The 13845-nt window shown below is 33.8% G+C and overlaps 1 protein-coding gene and 1 pseudogene across 2 annotated transcripts; both read left to right on the top strand.

Moving 5' to 3' along the window:
- Positions 1–1263: 1263 nt before the first annotated feature.
- On the top strand, positions 1264–3497 carry LOC143558309 (succinate dehydrogenase subunit 5, mitochondrial-like). Its single transcript, XM_077047159.1, has 4 exons — positions 1264–1500; positions 2420–2730; positions 2798–2983; positions 3421–3497. Exons 1-4 carry the CDS (start codon positions 1350–1352, stop codon positions 3475–3477), a joined length of 705 nt encoding a protein of 234 aa, XP_076903274.1. The 5' UTR covers positions 1264–1349; the 3' UTR covers positions 3478–3497.
- Positions 3498–7866: 4369 nt separating this feature from the next.
- Positions 7867–11985, top strand: LOC143558307 (origin of replication complex subunit 2-like; annotated as a pseudogene). Its single transcript, XR_013139716.1, has 6 exons — positions 7867–8044; positions 8141–8247; positions 8778–8909; positions 9552–9843; positions 10982–11209; positions 11705–11985. The product of XR_013139716.1 is annotated as an origin of replication complex subunit 2-like (transcript).
- The last annotated feature ends 1860 nt before the right edge of the window (positions 11986–13845 follow it).

The raw sequence follows: 13845 nt of genomic DNA, 5'->3' as shown, positions 1-13845 counted from the left end.
CCTTACCATTGGAAATTTGTTAAGTTTTGCTCAAGTTCCATTCTAAAAATTAGTCCAAACAAGTAATAAGAAGCATTTGAAAATTTTTGTTTCATCTCTATAGTTAAAGAAATTTATTATAAAAGATCATTAGAAATGTATCACGCATTTAGGGTGTGTTGTATGGAGTAATGAAATGCACGAAAAAACATAATAAATAAGGGAGTTAAATGGACCAACGTTATTACATTCATGTTTGATTAACTTATGATAATTGAATTAATCATTACTTTTTGTTGTTTTGTAGATAGAAAAATAAGAGGGTGTTTGGGATCCCATATTTTGTCTTCTTATAACTTTTCATTAAAATAATAAGTTACAAAAATGTAACTTATGAATCTTTTCCTCTCATAATATAAGTAATTCCAAAAACCAAATTATTTTTAAAAAGTTTATAAGCTATAAGTTAATGAAAATAAGCAATTCCAAACACCCCCTAGAAAGAAATGAAATACGAATGATAAAAATATCATTGCCAAATCAAACACCCTCTTTTTTTAATTCCCTTTGCCATTCCTGTAATCATCTGATAGTTTTAAGAAATTTATTATCACAATAAAATATCATTGAAATATGTATGCCTATAACAGCTTTAGACTTTTAATAGGGGGTATAAATGAGATAAACCAATTTATAGGTCATTTGATATCGGCTCACTTAAAGTTTGTATCAAGATGAGCTTAAATGAGCTCGATTTCGAGTTTCATTTATCAAGCTTGATCTGATTCACGAACCTAAACAAATGTTATTTATATATTTTTATTTAGTATATTAAAAAATATATCTAATAATAATTTTTTATATATAATAATTTGCTACAAATAACTAAATAATACATTATGTTCTATATAAAAACTATAACTAAACATAAAAAAAATAATAATTAAAATATATATATATATATAAATTAATTAAAAATAATAAACAAACTAAACCCGAGTTTTTAAAAGCCTATTCATGAGCCAAGCTTTAGAAAAAAATAGCTTAAACGTGCCCAACTCGAGCTCTCGTAAGTCAAATTCGTGAACTCAAGCCTAATCAAGCTCTAGGATTTTCTTTTTGATGGTGTTTCTGTGTGAGTCAGGCCTAAAACATTAAATTCAGTATGTACGATTGACATCTCGTCTTAAAAAGACTCCCTCGAGTAGCAGAGGTTAACAAAAATTATAAGTTTAGCAAATTACAGGGGCTATACTAGTTTTACCATTACCAGTCTATAAGTTAACATTTGGGTCCTCATACATTGCACGAGTGCTCAATAAGCTAGCTTGTTTGTTCCGATCCTTAATTTCTCACAAATCCACGCAGCTATGGTGAAATTGATGATGATGCGGTCAATCTATCGATCTATCTCACGCAGATCGTTTGGTTTTGTCGCCTCTGCCGCCGTAACAGGCAGCCACCACTCCGTCCGCCGTGGAATCCACCATTTGCACCATTCTCCGGCGTCGATGCTTTCCAGTAACATTCTTTTATTTTATTTTGTTTTGTTTGGTTGTAGTAATATATTATTATTTAAAGCACTGGAAAATGATATTGATTTGTGTTAATTGAATCTTGATGATGCCTATTAGGGTTTGTGAAATTAAGTTATTAATGAGCTTTGAAGAAGCATGTTTTATTCAAAAGTATGAATCTTTAGATTAAGTATTAAGCCCAAATGATGAAAACAGAAACCGAATTGAACCTAAATCGATATCCAGAACACCCAAACCAATCGGTTTTCAGAATCTTAATAACCAAGGTTTCAGTTGGATCCCAAAACCAACCCAAACTGACTAGGCCTGTAAATGAAATGAATGTTCAGTGAACCGTTTGGCGGGAAGTTTGTTTATTTAGTAAATGAGCATGAACACATGTCTTGTTCATCCATTTATGTGTTGTTTGTTTAAATTGATTTATACTCGTTTGTGTAAGTTCATTTATGTGTGTTACTTTATGTTTTTTAAAAGTTCGTTTGTTTAGGTACGTACGTTAATATATACATTAAACTCTACAGACCCATTACAATGTACTCTAGTTTTAATAACTTTTTTAGACTAGACTCGCCGTTGAACACGTCTACTTCAAATTTGTTTTAGCTAGTTATATTCGTTCGCCTATGTTCAGGTTTGTGCGTTTGTGAACCGTTCGTTTATATCTTTAATGAACGAACATAAGCAAACAAGAACATGTTCGTCTTCTTAACGAACGAACACAAACGAGAAAACCCTGTTCATTTGATTGTTTGTTCGGTTGAAGTTAAACGGACAAACACAGACGTTCATGTTCGTGTTCGTTCGAATCGTTTACAGGCCTAAACCCGACCCACGCACATTCCTACTCTGTGTGTGTACATTCCTGTTATTTATTTTTAATTGAGTTTTTTCTTCATATATAGACAACCGTTTTTCTTTCGCAACGGGAATTGGCAACACCCGTTCTTTTAGTGACGGTTTGATGCACTTACCCGACATAAAAGATAAGGATATTAAGCTCGCCTTCAAGGAACTTATGGCGGTAAACTGGGACGAATTACCTGACACGGTCGTTAATAAAACTAAACGAGCATTATCCAAAACCACTGAGGACAAAACGAGCCAAGAGGCGTTAGCCAACGTTTTACGGGCTGCAGAGGCAGTTGAAGAGTTCAGTGGGTTTCTTGTGACTTTGAAAATGGAGATTGATGATAGTGTCGGGATGAGTGGCGAGGTAACTTTAATTGTTCTTATGAAGAGTTTATATGTTTTGTTTGAATGATTGTTATGCTATGTTGCAGAATGTGAAACCGTTAAGTGATGAAGTTGCAAATGCGTTAAGGGTGGCGTTTGAGCGATATTATGCATATTTGGATTCGTTTGGACCAGATGAGGGGTATTTAAGGAAGAAAGTTGAGAATGAGTTGGGGATGAAATTGATACATTTGAAAATGAGATGCAGTGGCCTTGGTGGTGATTGGGGAAAGGTACTCTATCTCTCTCTCTCTCTCTCTCTCTCTCTCTCTCTCTCTCACACACACACACACACGTGTGCGCGCGCACACACAGAAGTTGTGTAAATGTAGGAGTGGGTTTTTTTAGTTGTATATATCTTTATTCTTTCTTGGGCAATTGAGGGAAGCTGACCTAACATAATTGAAAATTATTAGTGTGCTCATAATCCATATGCTTATGAACAAGTTCATTTGGATTATGGTTTGTATCCAATGCCTAAAAGAGAATTTTGTCATACAGGTTGCAAATCTCCCAAAGCGTATTTTTAATACATACACGGTCCTAAAATTGTTTATGATAGATAGAGTTATTTGCAACAATATAGTTTTTGTAATCGTATTTAACATGTACATAAATAACTCATGTCTACCCGTACCTGTTTTGACACAATGTTCTCCTGTTATTGTAGGTGACTGTTCTTGGAACATCTGGACTTTCTGGTTCATATATCGAGCACAGAGCATAGTTCTGGTCTTGCAGATGCATAATCATCTCTCTAGTTTGTTGTTTCAGAAACGTTGTTCATATATGTTTTAAGATGTTTCCATTTGTTGTTTTACCAACGTTGGTTTGGTTGGATTTTGGTTTCATCTCGTCAACTGAATAATAACAGACGAACCATCAATGTTAGGTTTAGTGTTTTGATTAAACTTGTAGTTTAGTCATTTCACGTTGAGAGTAATAATGACACTCTTAAAACTTGTTTCAGTACCCTTGGTTCTATAAGGTTGAATAAGGAGTTGAGTGTTTTGGGTAAAAAAACCGTGTATTCTTTTCACGCATGCCATAAAGATAGTAAAAGCATACGCGTATTTGTTTATTTATTTACTCAACCATTTGCAAAACATTCATTTATTTTTTGTGATTTTACAAATGACATGAATCAAAATATCAAATCAATGGCATAAAACTTGCTCATTGTTACAATCTCTATTAGTATTAACCATTCATCATTTTCATAGATGACCACTTAAGTGTTTGCTCTACTAATAATTTCTCCTTAATAATTTGCATTTAATCTCTACACATGCTAAAATATAAAGCTATATGTAATTGCAGTAATGGTACTTTGAGCATGAAAAGGCTGCTGCAACGTAAGCCCCACGCCCATATAACACCGCGCTATGGTTTAGTGAGCAGGCCATGGGCGGTCTTATGTTATTGCTTTTATGAACGAATATCATTAGAGTAACTACTGCACAAAAAGATTTAAGAGGCTGTATGCATTCATAACAGATGTTATGCAACTTTTGCATTGTTTCCTTTTTAGTAAAGAGACGTTAATTCGACTCATTTAATCTCATTCGTAAGTTGAATCGACTCATTTGACCCCGTTCATAGGTAAATGGGTCAAAATTGTCATCAGTTGAATTATTATGGCAGCTAGAGACATGTATAAAGTACAAACTTGAGAGCAGAAGCAAAAGGAAACTAATACAACAAACTGATGTGAAAGGCAGACACATAAATATATTATAAACATTTCAAAGTTACATTAGCAAGTTAATCCAACAACTGTACTAAACCTATAATACATAACCCCGGGCGAGTCAAACTGTTGGCTTCCTAAGCCGCTGAGCCGTGAGTGAAATAAGAGACCGAAGCTTAGCCACAGCAGAAGTCTTATTAGACGGGCACTTGGTCAAAGCCAAATTTAATGACCTAAAAGCCTCCTCAAGCTACCCTGCAGCCAAATAAGCAAGCCCAGCTTTATAAGCTTCATCTGCCCGTCGGGCATCATATAAACCAGAAGAACTATTAAGGTTTGCATCATCAATGCTCTTCTTATTATTCTTGGAAACTGGAGATAAAGAATTCAGTAATCTTGATGACTTGGCATATTCTAGAGATGAAATAGCTGAATTGATCTCGGCCATTAATGACTCGGGCTTTGAGGGTATGATCTTGATGCTATCGTACACACTCCAATGGCGGATTCCTTCTCGAGAGCTTGTTCTGTGGTTGTTTAGTGTCAATTTTGATGACATGACTGGAGCAAGAAAAAAGGCGAATGTCAATTGTTCTATAGTTACCGGGCTTAACAAACTTTCGACCACCAATACTAAAGCAACCGGTAAATAACTAATAAAAGGAAATTGCAGATCATCATGTGGAGTGTCATGATGCGTCTAATCGTGAAAAACCAAGTAACAATATTCGGTCCGGATAAGGAACCACATGCCACCACGTCACGTCATTTTGCTCAATATACATAACACTTACATACTCAAACGACCCGAGTCGAACTCGGCTCGTTTTACTTACACAATGCGTTTCTATCTCAATTTCTATCTTAACTAATTTATATATATATTTATAATTATATTTATATTTTTTTCAATTATAATTTTATATATAACATAATATAATTATTTAGTTATTTTTTTCATAACATTGTATCGATTAATTAATAATTATTAAATTTATATAAATATACATTATAAAAATTATATTTATGACAAACTCGTTAAGGCTCGCAAGCTAGGCTCGATCTCGATAAGTGAAGCCCGGGCTTGTTTATCAAACGAGCTCACTTTTAGGCTCAATGGAGCATTTTTACAAGCCGATCTCAAGTAGCTCGACTCGTTTGCATGTTTCGTTAAAATTAGATCTTGTAACTAATAATCAGGGCCGTCTCTTGGGTAAGCCAAATAAGGCGAAGGCTTTGGGCCTCCAGTTTTATATGGCCTCAATCTAAAATATAGGTTTGTATTATGGGTTTTTGAAAGTCGTTTTTTTTAGAATTAATAACCCTCGGTGATTAGCCACAAGTTAAGGAGGAACGTCACGTACCCATTATCACTGCATATAATCCATATTCTATAATTCATGGATACTCTCTACAGCTATACACAAAAAAAAGCCTCAACATTTTCGTTAATTTTAGGCCTCCAAGCACGTTGAGCCGGCCCTGCTAATAATTATAAATTATATCTACTAGTTGTCACAATTTGTTAAAATTTTCAATATACCAATGAAAGAACATGTGCACAACTGCATGTTATGCCCTAGAAAACACAATGCATGATTCCAAATATAACCCTAGAAATTAAGCAAACTTGTACCTCTCTCTACAAATGAATGCGTAAAGCAAAAGCGAATCATAGAAAGCAATTTACAAGGAATACTAATCACACAACTTAAATTTAATTTGAAGGAATTAGATATGCGTTAATCATGATTAGAAGTTTGTAAATAGAAGGATGTGTTAAGCGAATTTGAGGTAACAGGTTACCTATAGAATGATTGTGCGGAGTCGGTGGAGCTAGGTGATATGAGGAATTGTACGAACCGACGCAATGACGGTGGTGGTGACGGTGGCAGACGACAGGAAACGGTAGAACCTTTGTGTGGCTTCAAATTCTGCACGGACAACGGATTGAGTTAACTTTACCTTCTTTTCGGTCAAATTGAGCCAAATATGTAATATCATACATATTCACGAATTGTAGCGCTAAACAATTTATAATTGTATCAGTTTTTAAATTTAAACAATAAACAAATAAACTCCAGGGAGGCGTCCAAAGGCTTAATGCGGTAAAACCCGATTAGAATCGGATTCGACTTCAAAACTTTGTAGTCTCTGATCCAGATATTAATCTCCCCTTCAGTGATGGGTTGAGCTAAAACTCATTCGCTTTAGAATCAATATTAATAGCTTAAATTTTATAATATTATTTTTTAACAGAATTATGAGATTTATTATTCAAAAATTATTCAAAATATTCAAAAAATTTATCCGAAATAACCTAAAATTATCCAAAACTTATAAATAATATTTATTATTCAATAATTAAAAAATTATTTTGAATAGTTTGGATATACTATCAGAAAATATTCAAAATCACTATCCGGATCCAAATATAAACATTCAAACTTTTCGGATTCTCCCCCTAATTTATGTCCCACGATTTCCATATAGAATAATATCTATGGTTTGTGGTTGAATTAAAATCTAATTAAAAACTGAATTTTAAATCCCGTTTTATTTGCATAATTATTTCGAATTAACTTAACAATACAAAACAACAAAAGATGGGTTTTAGATAAATAAGGCTTAGTTTGGATTTCAGATGTTCGTATAACGTATTTGAACTTGTAACCACCCATGTAAATTGCACTTGATTATATAACTTTTTTCTATTTGTTTTGTTTACGTATATATTAAGAACATGTAGTTATGTGTATGTATTATAATTATTGAGCATCCTAATTATTTTATAAATTTTAACACTAAGGATTTTTAAGAAAATAGAAAATGGTTCAAATCTATCAAAATTTAACCGTAAAACCGATGAACCAGCTGTTTATTTAAACAAATTCAATCATTTGTGTTATGGTTGTCGTGTTTATTTAAAAAGACGTCCTTAAAAGATATCCTTGTGGTAAGGTCTCTTCCATCTATCTTAAAATCCGATGGTTCAAATCCTGCTAGGTACAAGTATATGTGGTAGACATGAGTAGATCAGAAGCCGTTAAAACGGAATTCATCTAAACGGGCCGCGTGCTTGATGATATGTTTAACCTGCTTAATTTAGCGTAGTCAATTCACTAACTCATTTATAAGTAATTTAACCCTTTTTCATAATTCACCAAATCGATTAACGCATTTACAACTTGCTTATAATTTTTCAAATTGTATGATCTGTATAGATAAATGGGTTAAACGAGTCACGGTTGGGCTAACTGTTTTGGACTGGGCTTTAATGGATCCTAAACAACACCCCAACCAAAAACTGACCTCCAGTGGGTTAAAAATGGCGGGAAACCATGAATATAATAATAATAATAATAATAATAATAATAATAATAATAATAATAATAATAATTAGGGATTTAGGGCACAACAACATCTTCTTCTTCTTTCTTATCCGTCCAATAATTAAACAGTGAGTGAAATGGAGGATGATCATGATATCGACGAAGAGGAGTTTGAGTTCTCAAGAAACTATTTCTTAGCAAAAGAGTCTGGTGGTAAGTCAGGGAAGAAATCAGCTCGTAAGCTCTCAGAAATCGGTCTCCTTGATGAACAGGTTAATAATTACTACTTGTTACAAAACGTTAGGGTTTGGTACCTATTTTAGGATTAAAGTAGGTCTAATTTCTGTGTAATTATCTTAAAAATGCAGGATCTTCGAACCGAGGTGTCGAAAATTGAGCCGAAACATGAAAAGGAAATTGCTTCATTGATAAATAGTTACAAAAGTTTGTACAATGACTGGGCTTTTGAGTTGAGGTATTTACACTCTCATTTCATTTTCATTTTCATTTCTAGGGTGTAGTTTTTACTTTTGTTAAGTTTCAACTTCAATGTGTACTCGTTTATTTAAATCTTCATTATGTTTTACAAAAAGGTTCATTTAGGAACTAATCTAGTATTTTTTTTTGTACCAAACTAAACAAGTTGATTATCCAGCGGTGATGAAGCTTGAGCTAAGTCATAGGGGTGACCGGGCTCAATACGTATAATAATTTTCGAACGAAGCGAAAAAACTGGTGGTGATTTGGGACACCGCTGCCCCCTCATAAGCTATGCCCTTGGTTTCAACCGAAAAAGGTTCATTTTGGGAACCAATTTAGTATTGTTTGCACCAAACTAAACAAGTTGATAATCTGTTTTAACTGAAAAGGTTCATTTGGGAATCAATCTAGTATTTTATTTTATATTGTTTTGCACCAAGTTAACTTAGTTGATTATCTGTTTTTACCAAAGAGAGCGCGTTTGACATTGAAAAGATGCATATGGTTTTTTTCTATATCTTGCAGGTATGGGTTTGGTCTTCTGCTTTATGGCTTTGGATCTAAGAAGACTCTGATTGAAGATTTTGCATCAACAGCTTTAACCGAGTATAGTGTGATTGTAGTTAATGGATATCTCAATCGATTAATCTTAAACAGGTTTGATTTTTTTCATTTACCCAATTGTAAATGCTAACTCCTGTGTTTTTATCAACTAACAAACGCGAATGGAGAATGTTCACGTTCGCTCGTTAAAGTTTAACCAAACAAACGACTGAACATGAACAATAGATGAATAAAGTTTTCTTGTTTGTGTTTGTTTGTCAAGAAAAGGCATGTGTTTGTGTCTGTTAAAGTTTAACCAAACAAACGAGTGAACACAAACAAGTAAATAGACGGGGTTTTCTTGTTCATGTTTATTAGGTAAATGAACGTGTTTATGTTCGTTCGTTGAGAGTTTTAACAAACGATTCAAAGATCATAAATGAACAAACATAATCGAACACAGATGAACGAACATAAGTGAGCTAAAACCAATCAATAGTAAAGTTGAACAATAATGTGTGGCGACTAAAAAGTTATTAACTAAACAAAATTGTTTTGGACCTAAAAGTTAAAATGAATATATATTTACAAACGTACATGAACAAACATAAATGAATTTAAATGAACGAACGTTCACGGACATAAACGAACCAGCCAGACATGTGTTCATGTTTGTTCGTTTATAAAATAAACGAACTTCCCGCTGAGCGGTTCTTGAAGGTTCACTGAACTTTCAGTTTATTCACAAATATGTAGGTTGCAATGGCAATGGCTGAAGTATTATGTGAACAACTGAAACTACAACCGAGGTCTTCTGGAGGCTCGCTTAAAAGTCAACAACTGTTTAACACCCGGTCAATGGATGATATTATTGCTTTTCTTGATGGGCCCCACGCACAAGATAGCGAATGTTTTGTTTGCCTTGTTATTCACAATATTGACGGGCCCGGGTTGCGAGATTCTGAATCCCAACATCTTCTTGCAAGAATCGCTGCTTGTTCTCATGTTCGTGTTGTTGCTTCCATAGACCATGTGAATGCACCTCTTTGTAAGTTAAATATTTTTTTATTTATGGTCAAATGGGTCAAATCAAGAAAGTTTATCTTGAAATGAAACGGGTCAAAGAAGTTGAACGGCTTGAAAGAGTGCAATTGTGTCTTTGGTAGGCTTGTAAACAAACCGAACGGACACGAACAGATTATGTTCATGTAGTTCGTTTAACTTAAACCAACAAATGATTATGTTGGCAATCAAAGTCACAAAACTGTTTTTGTATTAAAGGGATTAAACCACCACACTTTTACAAGACACTTTAGTCACCTATTTATACTAAAACAATACAACATAAAATCTAAAACAACTTGCATAACTAGTTGCAAGTTACAACCTTATCTTCCTAGATATGCTAACCTTCATTATTTTAACTTATCCTAATATAACAACTTGACACACAAGTTGTTTACCTTACCTATTACAAAATTACCCTAGGTTTAAAAGCTTTAACAGCAGTAAAATACCAAGGGTTGCAGCTGACCCGTTTCATAACCTGTGAACATAACGATTAAAACTAACAGATTAATTAAATGAACGGGGTTTTCATGTTCGTGTTTGTCTGTTAAGAAAATGATCATGCTCACGTTTGTTCGTTAACAGTATAAACGAACGGTTCACTAATGTAAACAAATGAATATAACCGAAAATAGATGAATGAACATAACTGAGCTAATACCAGTTAAAAGTAATATGAAGAACAAGACTAAGTTGTAACGGCCTAAAAAATTTAAAACGAATATATGGTTGAGCAAACATAAACTAACGAATATAAATGAACGGATTTAGATGAACGAACATTCACGGACTATAATAAACGAATGAACTTAAACAAACGTAAACTAACAAACATACATGAATGTTAATGAGCGAACATAAACACGTTAAAATTAACAAACGTAAACGAACATTCATTAACATAAATAAATGAATGTTCACGGACTAAACAAACATAAATGAACGTATATAAACGAACATAAACAGGTTAAAATAAACGAACGTTCAACCTGAACAAGTGTTATCGGGCCAACCAGTCAACCTCTACTAAAAACAGCCCGTTTCAACCTGAACTCATATTTACCATGTTGCCATCTCTATCGTAAATAGAAACTAAAGCTGCAACAAATTAATGACAGTGTGGGACAAAAAAATGGTTCACGTACAATTCAATTGGTGTTGGCATCATGTTCCTACATTTGCACCATACAAAGTCGAAGGCGTTTTCCATCCTCTTATTCTTGCTCATGGAAGCGCGTCACAAAGTGTCAAAACCGCAACAATCGTTTTACAGAGTTTGACTCCAAATGCTCAGAGCGTTTTTAAAGTTCTTGTAGAACATCAACTAGCACATCCTGATGAAGTAGGTACACTTTCTGTTTTATTTTCTTAATATTAAACGACTCATCGGTTTTTTATTAGGTTCGGTTAATTTGGTTTTATGCACACCTCTAGGGTTTGGTAAAGGGTCAAAATGGATTCAGGTCAAAACAAAATGTTTTTCAGAAACGGGTTGATTATTGTTTGTCATTTCTTGTTGTGTTATAACTAATTTGTTGATTGTAATATGAATTTTTGTTTATTTTTTAAGTTAGCAATTAGTGGCATCAAAATTGCTAAACAAAATGCAATGGTGATGAAACTAGGGCTGGTAAACGGTCGTGCTCATGGTTTGGCAGGTCGATCTCGACACGACCTCGAAATCATGAACCAAAACGCGACATGTTTATCACAAACACAGCCCGTTTAGCTAAACGAGTTTTTGGGGTCGACTCGAAGTTGACCCAAAACAACCCAAAAAGATTAACTAGAAAGCCTAAATCGATAGTGTCCTATGTTGACTTTTGTTTTCTTACATTCAGGAATGCCCATTGATGTATTGTTCACAAGCTGTAGAGAGCGTTTTCTGGTGAGCAGTCTAGTCACACTAAATTCCCATTTGACCGAATTCAAAGATCACGAATTGGTCAAAGTCAGAAGACACTCGTACGGACAGGATTGCTTGTACATCCCTCTTTCAAAAGATGCACTTGAAAAACTGATTCAGGAGATCAATCAATAGGAGGTTGCCACATGTCACTCAAAAACTTCATCAAACATACAGCTGGATTGTGTCATACATGATAAAATGGGTAATGTAACTGTCATATTTTATTAGAGTTGAGTAAGGGTGGAGTAATGTTATGTTTTGGTACATTTATTGAGTTAAGGTTTATTATGTATCATTTCATTTCATATGGTTAGTGACAATGATGGAACTTATGAGGTTATATTGTGAGCACTAAGTGACCATCAGTTGGTTACATTAATACTTTGAACCATTTATTTGTATGGCATTGTTAATAGGATCTTATGGATCGGGGTTTACATGCTTAAGGTCGAATTGAATCAGGTTTGGTAAAATGTTGCCCTCTAAAACGGCATTCATGGTTATTATGGTTTAGTCAAGTAGCAATGAGTTCAATACATAAAATCAATTCTTAGAAGACAAATGCAAGAATTGTGTAAGTAGATGTACGTAATGCATGGTTTAGTCAAGTATCAATTAATATCAACGCCCTCCCTTCCCCGTTGTGTAAAACCTAGTCTACCCCCGGTTGCCTCAATGGCAACAAGCGATGTCCCCTTCTTCCTCTTGCACCGTCACCACAACACAGAAGTCTCACCGCTCAAACACATTTCGCCCAAGAGTGAAACATTCAAAGGGGCTAGCCCCTCCCTAAAAATTGTCATAGAAGTGAGTATTTATTTTGAATGAGGTCATGCTATTTATTTAAAGAAATAAGAATGTTGAACACTGATTCAACTATGGCACAGTTTATCCTCTCTTTTGTATAAAATATCATGAAGTAATGGTGTTAGTATGTTATTGTGGACATAATCATTCTTTATTTCTTACATATAAAGAATAAACTAACTTTATCTTTATAGCTATACATGCTATAAAACATCTTTTTAATAAAATATATAATTTGAAATACTCTTCGCTTATGAGTAACAACTAGTTATTTTTTTGTGATATATATCTGGTATTTATTTAGTGAAAAATTTTGGTTTTTCTTATGTATGAACTTTATGATTATATTTTCGCCCCTCCTAATCCTATAATAATTAATAACAATAATAATACCAAGGGCAGTAAAGTCATTTCCTTACACCAACCTCCTTATCATATAATAATAATAATAATAATAATAATAATAATACCACGTACGGCAGCTGCATGCAAACTTCTCGCCATCAAAAATCCCAACAAAATATCACCTAAAAATAGACAAGTTATGAAAAATTATCCGATTCTGTTCGTCAATTCGAAACGCATATCCTTTTGAATCTTCATCCAGAGTTTCAGAGGTAAAACTCCTTCGTTTCGTTGCTTTCATTTCCCACGACATGATGATGATGATCATTAATATGATTCCAATGTTGCATGATAGGAGCTATATATAATTGTTGATTTATCGGAGTCTTCGGGAGCCAAAATCCAGAGGGATCTCGTAATAAGCTTCTGGATTTGACTCTCGCGATTATCTGGTACGCATGCATGCTCTCCCTCCCTACGTTAATTAGGTTTAATCTTAGAAATTTGGAGGTTTATTGAATTGTTGAAACAATTGAACCCTGGAATCGATTAATACGTCTGTCTTATTATTGCTTTAATTTGGGGATGATGATTTGCAAATGTATACAGATAATACTTGATCAACCTGTTGTTTATTTATTCTCCTTGTTTAACCTAATTCTGTTATGAAAGATTCTGGTACAGAGTTACTTTTGTTTATATAAAAAAATAGGGAAAATGGAAATCTCGCCTGCAAGTTACTAAACCATAAGGTTTACGTGTTTGTAGACTTGTAAAAGAATCTGACGAACATGAATGGAGCATGTTGTTTGTTAAGAAGACGAGCATTTGTCGTGCTCATTTACATTTGTTCGTTGAGTATAAATTAACGTTAAAAAAAGGAACACAACATAACTAAACATAGATGATGAACGGACACAA

The sequence above is a fragment of the Bidens hawaiensis genome, unplaced genomic scaffold (genome assembly GCF_021521415.1).
Source record: "Bidens hawaiensis isolate Kalapana, Puna unplaced genomic scaffold, B.hawaiensis_p1.1 tig00019438_1, whole genome shotgun sequence".
Taxonomy (NCBI): domain Eukaryota; kingdom Viridiplantae; phylum Streptophyta; class Magnoliopsida; order Asterales; family Asteraceae; genus Bidens; species Bidens hawaiensis.
This window is presented reverse-complemented; position numbering and strand designations above follow the sequence as displayed.

What these genes read in the sequence shown, in the direction of transcription:
- LOC143558309 (XM_077047159.1), top strand. Translation starts at nt 1,350, where the DNA reads ATGGTGAAATTGATGATGATGCGGTCAATCTATCGATCTATCTCACGC. An exon ending in GTGTCGGGATGAGTGGCGAG is followed by an intron (nt 2,731 to 2,797) that starts GTAACTTTAATT and finishes GCTATGTTGCAG; the next exon opens with AATGTGAAACCGTTAAGTGA. An exon ending in TTGGTGGTGATTGGGGAAAG is followed by an intron (nt 2,984 to 3,420) that starts GTACTCTATCTC and finishes CTGTTATTGTAG; the next exon opens with GTGACTGTTCTTGGAACATC.